Raw genomic sequence first — 8,049 nt, 5'->3', positions numbered from 1 at the left:
TGTAAAATTACTTGAATTAAAAAGTAAATACTTGACTCACTGACTTTTACTCTTAATAGAATTATCCTATTAGTTTTACTTAAGTGAAGGATCTGAATACTTCTTCCACCACTGAAAACATGCACCTGTATTGTCATTGTAACGATCATAGCTGTATCAGGGTTATTTACAGTCTATGGAAACGATCAGAGCCCTTTACTCCAGTGCACTAGTAACGCGACAGATCTAGCACCCGCCCACCGTTCTTATTGGATCTCAGCCCAGTCACATGACATAATGCGGAAGCGGACCATTTTCAGCCGAAAAACAAAACATTCGTGGGTGGTGCGGAGTTATTCAACCTGGAGTGACGTTACTCAGCTCTACTGGAGTGGTTTCGTGTCCTGTGCCGCATAGCTCGACAGTTTTACCCGGGGTTTGGCACGATGCTGAACGCCGCCGCCGCGGAGAGGAACAAGGAGCCCATCCTGGCCGTGCTCCGGGAGTGCGTGAACACCGGGAGACCCCTGCAGGCTCTGGAGATCTCCTCCGGTACCGGGCAGCATGTCATACACTTCGCTCAAGCCCTGCGGAATATCTCCTGGCAGCCCTCAGAGTATGACCGTCAGTCTCTAGCCAGGTAAACAATAGTGGTGTGCATTAGTACGTATTTACATAACCGTTATAAACAGCCTATAAACACGGGTAATTACGGTATTGATTAATTCCTGCGCAGCAAACTTGAAGCAAGACATAAGCCCCTCAGCTCAGATATTACGGTAGTACATGTAACTGATGCAAGAGTGTGTTTTGTTGGAGAGTGCCTGCATTAACAATAATGTCTTTTGTTCCCATTCTCAGTATCGAAGCGTACAGAGCCCACTACCAGCCGCACAATGTGAGGCCTGCCATCCACCTGGATGCTTCTCTACCGTATCAGTACTGGGGAGGCATCCAGCCAGAGAGCCTCGATCTGGTAGTCAACATCAACATGATCCACATTTCTCCAATGGCTTGCACAGAGGTAGGGCTGCCGATTTTATAGGCGCTTGTATTCATATAGTGATGCAACTGGTTTCTAACTTAATCCTTTAAGACCTGAGCAAAAAATAAATAAATAAATCAAATAAAAAATAGCAACAAAAAACGAAGAAAACAGTAAATAAATAAATAAATAAAACCACACACATACACAAACAAACAACAACAAAGAAATGACCTGAAAAAAGCTATTTAAAAAAAATTATATAATAATGATAATTTGAACATTTTTCCAAATCTACTATTTTTTTTGCAATTTACAGAACAATTCTTGCCAAGATGCTCAATAGCTTTTTTTTTGTTTAAAGAAATAGTAAATTAATTTGCTAAGGGTCTGAACACAGCACAAGAAAAGTGATGTCAATCCAGGTTTCAGTGGGTTAAGAATCTTACAGAGCTACCCAAAACTGGATTACTAACTGGCAAAGTGGGCAACTTTCCCACTGCCCTCAGGACTCCCAAAGGCTCCAGGTTTAATGTGTGACATTTGCAATAATTCACTAAATTGTGATTTTTTTTTTTTGGTAATACTGTATGCACCACTAAAGCACCATATAAATTGAAATGTTTTGCATATATATATATATATATATATATATATATATATATATATACTCAGCCCAAACACAGTTTTGGGAAGCCCCTAATGCCAGGAGACAGACGTACTTTTAAGACTTATTACTTAAGGGAAGAGCGTGTAAAATTAAGGGGGATTAAGTGGCATCAAGTGATGTGGACTACAGATTGCAAAAAGCTTAAACTTCTCACAATTAGAACTCCATCATCAATGTTCTGTGTTCAGGAGGTCTTTATTGGGAGCCAAATTATTCCCCCGCAGAGCTCTCCTCCTCTCCAAAACTAAGGGACCAGGTGATTTAAACTAGTAAAAACACTGAATAAAGCAGTTTTGTGGTTTAAAAAAAATCTGGGCTGTTTCCAATGCTGTCATTGTGGAGGGGCTGATAACATGTATAAGTAATATAAATATATTTGATTTGTGCCAGGATATCCCCATAAATCCTACACACTGGACCTTTAAAGCAACATTATATAACTTGAGCTGGTCCCACTGTGGCCACAAGCGGCAGTTACAGGTGAATGGTTAATTCTTAAACATAACAGTAGTGTTAAATAGGAAGGTAAAAGTCACAAAACACTCAGCTACAAGCTAACACTTGCCAGCATATCTTATTGATCACACCAGACTAAATATTGTTGAAAAAACCTTTTTGTACTGAATAGAGCTAGTGTAGCTTTTAAATTCAACTTTTCATTTGTAAGACAAATATTATGTTATTACTTCTTTCAAAAAGAATATAACAGAACATAGTCTGGCTAGTTTTTGTACAGCGATCTATTGATTGTTCTTGCTGTTGAGTTTTCAGAAAGCACAAATATTGCAGTGCATGCCCCCCACAGTGTTTGTGACCCTTTTGACCTCAGATAATAACTGCAAGCAATGCCTCCCATACATTTTCTTCTTCTGGTCTTTCAGTCTATGAAAGAGACCAAGAACAAAAAGGGCTGCAGTAGCTATCACTCCTTCCACTCAACCCCCACCACATATGATGCAATCACTATTTTCTTCTAGGGTTTATTCAAAGGAGCCGGAGCAGTGCTGAAGCCGCAGGGTCTTCTATTGACATACGGGGTGAGTACAAAAGCCATGTTGTCATGTACATACACTTACCATATTCATGGCATGTTATTATAAAATGTAAACAGAAAAGTGAGTCAGTAAATGCTGTGTATCTTGTCGTTACCCTCAGCCCTACGCAGTGAATGGTCAGATCACCCCTCAAAGTAATATTGACTTTGACTACAGCCTACGACAGAGGTAAAGTATGTGAAAATCTTTTTTAATGCTTCATGGAAGTTAATTATTATGAGAAAATTCAAAAGGAATTGAGCGGTCACAGTCTTGTCAAAAGAAGAGGACAGTAGCAACTGTTTGCTTTGTGTAAGAGAGAGCAGTATTGTTTACACAATCATAGAGGGTTGTGTGTTTTTGTCATTTGTACAATAAATAATGCAAAGGTGACAAGTAGGATATTGAAAGGCGATTTTTTTTTTTTAACTTACAGGAACTCGGAGTGGGGACTCAGGGATATCTCCCTCCTCAATTCTATAGCACAAAGAAATGGCTTATTCCTGGAGAAAATAGTAAGTGGACACTTAAACATCCAAAACAATTTTTTTTATCTTTTAAAAGTTAAAAAAAAAAGATGAGAATGTAGACAATGCTGGTTACTAATGTATGATTTTAAATGTTTTCATTGCTAGGTGGACATGCCTGCAAACAACAAGTGTCTTCTGTTCAGGAAGGAGAGTCTGGTGTGAATTATCCTGTCGTTTCCCTCTCTGGGTGCACACCAGTACCAGAGTGGGATGCTCAAAACGCCTTAACCTACACTTGAAGCTCAGATACATTGCCAAATTTTCCCAGAACTGTTGATGAATCTCTCCCCAAATTCTAATACACATTAAATCATAACTGAAATACTGTAATCTGTGATCCACTATCTGTATTGCACACTTGAGTAAAAAGGCTCACAGCTATGTTGTCTTTGTACTATATTTACCTGATACAGCCACCTACTCTTTCAGTTTCTTTATTGAGACTCAGTGAAACTAAGTTGGCAAAAGTGCTTTGCAGAGGGAGATGCTGAACAGAGAATATACTGTAAATTAGATCTTGAACTGATACATTACAATAAATGGAAATCTATATAAAACATCTATGTAAATGACTAACATTAAGGGCCCAATACAAAATAAACACAATACAATAAAACAGATAAACACAGTGTAAAGGTAATATACTACAGGTATCTGTTTCTCTAGCATCACAAGCTTGTTGATCAACTTGTATGGCTGCTATCTTATTTTTACAAAACATACAGAAAACATGTCAAAAGAGAAAATATATATATATTTAGACTTATTTAAAAAAGTACTGCATTGCTATTACTGGACTCACAGCACCTCTGGAATGTAGTGCAACCTGTTTTATAATGAATATACTGGATATCGTACATAAAAAATTACACCTTATAATGTCATTAAAGGACCAATGTGTAAGATTTAGTGGCATCTAACAGTGAGGATTGCAGATTGCAACCGATGGAAACTTTTCCCATGTGCCATGCAGAAACTCCCCATTCAGATTCAGTTTTCAGTGTTCTGGGGGTTTTTAGAGCTGAATTATTTGCAGAGTTCTCCTCCTCTCCTAAAGAAATGGACCAAATGATGAAAACCAGTAAAAACACTGAATAAAGCAGTTTCTTGCTAAAAAATAAGTGTTTTCTCCAAAACTGGCTTGTCACAGACAGGCTGCCAGCCTAGCACCTGCTAATGTGTGCTCCCCTTTTTTCTCTGATAACTTAAGACCCAGATGTTCACGTTTCTACCTGGAGCTGAATTGTTCACATAACTATTTTCCACTCAAAAACAAATTGACCCGATGACTAAAACTGGTAAAAACAGTGAATCAAGCAGTTTATGTTAAAAATCTGTGTTTTTTTCAATGCTGCTTGGCTCATCGTGAAGGGGCTGCTAACTACGGTGGCCAATGGGAAAACACAAAGAGCCCTAACCTAGAGCCAGTGTTGGGTTTGCAGCGCAACATGGCAATCTCTATGGACAAGGAACTGCTCCCTGTGTAGGCATAAACAGCTCATTCTAAGGTAATTTTTTTTTTAATCTTATTTTCAGGTAATTATACACTAAAAAAAACATACTTAATATATTATATTCTATTTCTGCCAATATATCCTCCTAAATCCTACACACTGGACTTTTATCATATAGCTAGTTTTTGACATGCCTCTTTGGATTTAAAGAGTTGTTATTAAAAATCTTTTTTCTTTTGTTGCAATTCTGATGCTTAAGGTAAAGGTGAAAAGACCCATTATGCGATAACAAGGCCTGCGATCTCTACAATACCTCGCAGGTCTTTTTATTCAGAACATCACGTAGCTTCTTGAGTCTGCGTTCAGTAATGGCTCTGACGTAGCTGTCTGATTGGATGATGGCCATGCCATCCTGCACAACACCCATCACCAGCAATGGGTTTTCCTCCATGGTGATGTTGGGACAGGGACAGCTCCAGTCTATCTTGGCGATGGTCACCTCTAGGTTCTTGGTGTTAAAGAAAGTCAGTCCCATCTTTTCATCTCTCAGGACCTCCTCCAAGCTAAACCGGGCTAACCCTGAGTCCAGATCCTCCACCAGCTCCGTCAGCCGCCCCACAATAGCAAAGTCACTCCGGCATAAGCTTGGCACCATTTTCCCCTTCACCCGACACGTCTTACAGGGTTTCCTTTTGGGCTGTGGGCAGTTTGCCTCGCACTCCTTCTTGGTGTGGAAGCTGTTGGCATTCCCATGGCAGCCACCATAGGCAAACGCTTGGCACTGTTTCAGGAGGGAGTTCCAGGCCCATCGTGGCTCCCAAGACTTGCAGGGGCCCTGGACAGCAGGCAGGGAGCAGATGCCCATCCCTTCTCTCTGGCAGGAGGCCTTGCACTCCTCATAAGTCTCAAACCGGTTGCGGCTATCATCACATCCGCCGTTGCTGAAAGCCATGCAGGAGCCCAGCTTGCTGTCATAAAACCAGTCCACGTGACGCTCGCCACTGCACACTCTCAGGTCGACCTCAGCCAGGCAGTCTGCTGGGGAAAACGGCCGCCCCATGGGCATCTCAGGATCCTCAGAGAAGTCATCGTCAGCCCGGCGGATTACAGACAGCGGGTAGTCTGCACGAAGAACTCCTGCAGAATTCCTTGCGATGCAGGTGTAGATACCTGTATCCCACACCTGTGCGTTGTAAATGACAAGCTGGCCAATGTTGGTGATCACCACGTTGCCATACATCTGATCCGGCCTCATGACCAGACGCTCACGCCGTTCACTCTGTTTCTCCCATGTCACATCAGGTCTGGGGGCTCCAATAACGTCACAGTGGAAGCTGACGGTGCCTCCGACGTAGATGGACTGGTGGTGGGGGTTGGAGTAAAGCGTGGGGGGCATGGGGTCCTCCTGGGAGGATGTCGGAGTTGGGTTAGCTGTAGTGTCCTGAGGTAGCGGGCTTGTGTGGGGCCCGGCCAGGTAGAAGCGGCAGGTGACCACGGTTAAAGTCACCCCACGGATGCAGGCCTCTGCGTCCATGTAGCAGCGGTTGAAGTAGGTGAGGCCATCTGAAGCACAGGTGAAGTTGGGTTCTTTTTCGCAGCGGTCCTGACACTTGCAGATGGGCTGTCCATCCCAGATGTCACAGGTTGCTCCCTGCTGGCTGCAGATGAAGCCCTCACAGGTAGCTGCGGAGGTGGGGGCATCACCTCCTCCTCCACCACCCCGCCCATCTGGCTGGGCAGAAGTGCCATCAGAGAAACGTGCAGCCACACAGCTGTTGAGACCACACACGTTGGTGCAGCATTTCTCAAAGTCAGCACAGTCCTGCACACTCACAAAACAGCATTAATTAGCAGCTTTAAATAAACAAAATGAGCTTAGCTGATCATTTATGAGAACAACATAAATAGCACTACCTCATCGACATTGCATTCTCTCTCGCAGGTGCTTTGCGCATCAACCCAGAGATTAGAGTTCAGCTTGTTGGGACAAAATCCTTCGTGTTCAATTTTGGATCCTGCCACGCTCACACACAAAGAAAGTTCGGGTAATTCCCAAACCAGGAGCATCAACAAATACGCACGTATCCATCCTATCTTATTTGAGTTGTTATGCCAACTTTGATCCTCTGTAGATCTATCTTTCAAAAGTTGTTGAGGAATTTTATACATTATTGCGCTTTTGCATGAGTCGCCCACGGAGTAAATCCATTCCTCCTCTAGGTGTTTAAATTTAGAATTTCATATTATGTGGTCGTCCTTTTCGTGCGTAAACACTGTGGAAATCAGTTTGCCGTGCGCAGAGAGGAGAGTTGCAGCAATGCCGAAGACGAGCTTCCACGTGCTGGACAAAATATATCCCAGAAATGGATTGGAAATTATTACAAATGCAGTCGGCTGCATGAAGTATTCCCACTGACGCTCAAAAACAAAACTCTTCCAACAATGGGCAAACTCTCATTCACGTTGATTTCCCCCGAACAGCGGAATACGCGAACGAAACTGCACAATGAGAGAGAAAGACGCAACATCAGCCTTTCAGAGCGTGAATGGAGGTGGAAAGGGCAGCCCCTCTGACCGCCCCCATGGCCGTCCAGTGTCTGAAACTCTTATGAAGGCAGCACCATGCGCTAAGCAACTGGACAAACATTGTAAAAACATCAAAGAAAACGTGGCCCAGTGGTGGCAAGCTGTCCCAACAACCGTGCGCACGGAGACACACATTCCGGTGAGAAATCCAACGTTAAATGCGTCCAGACACAATTTATAGAGGTGTCATTCATAAATGAGGTTGTTTTCCTGATGTTGATTGATTTCTTCTTTGGTTATGCAAACATTTACATTATTTAAGTGTTTTACGCAGAACAAACTAGTGCACACATTTGTTTTTTTTGCACAAATTTGAAATTGTAAAAGAGTCGTCTGCAATGCAAGGCGGAAAACGTTGAACCCAATCACGGGGCGTGTCGCATCATGTCTAGCAAAACATGTTGTTTACGTCCGTCTTGTCTAGACGTCGGTCAATTTAGCACCGTGCCTCATTCACACGGAGCTCAGAGATGCCTCGCTCAGGTGGCAACGCGTAAAGCGCCACATTTTCAATGGTGTGCGACTCATCTTTGTCCCGGCGCAGCTCTGAGGCGATGAGAAGCAGCACCCCTCATCTTTTCATCGCAAGTGACCCTGCAACCTTTGGCTGACTTTTGACCGCGCTGCATTCATGCGCTGCAGCTCCGTGCTGGTTATCCAACACTGGCCAATACCGAGAGAGCGGATAATCAATTCAGCAGCACCCCCTCCAAACACACACACATACATGGGATTTATTGCACTTGAGCATCGGTGGCCCCGGGCTGGACAAAGGGTATTAAAAATATTCCCACAATTCCCCACAATGACC

At 43.0% G+C, this 8,049-nt stretch overlaps 2 protein-coding genes across 2 annotated transcripts; one reads left to right on the top strand and one right to left on the bottom strand.

Annotated features, from left to right (window-relative positions):
* Positions 1-272: 272 nt before the first annotated feature.
* mettl26 (methyltransferase like 26) lies at positions 273-3,579 on the top strand. Its single transcript, XM_042484639.2, has 6 exons — positions 273-619; positions 841-1,003; positions 2,612-2,671; positions 2,790-2,857; positions 3,105-3,183; positions 3,304-3,579. The coding sequence occupies exons 1-6, from the start codon at positions 426-428 to the stop codon at positions 3,358-3,360; spliced, it is 621 nt and encodes a 206-aa protein (XP_042340573.1). The 5' UTR covers positions 273-425; the 3' UTR covers positions 3,361-3,579.
* A 630-nt stretch (positions 3,580-4,209) lies between these two features.
* wfikkn1 (WAP, follistatin/kazal, immunoglobulin, kunitz and netrin domain containing 1) lies at positions 4,210-7,338 on the bottom strand. The gene is made up of 2 exons (XM_088075779.1): positions 6,567-7,338; positions 4,210-6,474 (listed from the first exon to the last, which is right to left on the bottom strand). The coding sequence occupies exons 1-2, from the start codon at positions 6,819-6,821 to the stop codon at positions 4,957-4,959; spliced, it is 1,773 nt and encodes a 590-aa protein (XP_087931905.1). The 5' UTR covers positions 6,822-7,338; the 3' UTR covers positions 4,210-4,956.
* Between the last annotated feature and the right edge of the window lie 711 nt (positions 7,339-8,049).

This window comes from Plectropomus leopardus, chromosome 3 (assembly GCF_026936395.1).
Source record: "Plectropomus leopardus strain MGB_pleo_1.0 chromosome 3, ASM2693639v1, whole genome shotgun sequence".
Taxonomy (NCBI): Eukaryota; Metazoa; Chordata; class Actinopteri; order Perciformes; family Serranidae; genus Plectropomus; species Plectropomus leopardus.
The sequence above is the reverse complement of the archived record's forward strand: the minus strand, read 5'-3'. Positions and strand labels throughout refer to the sequence as shown.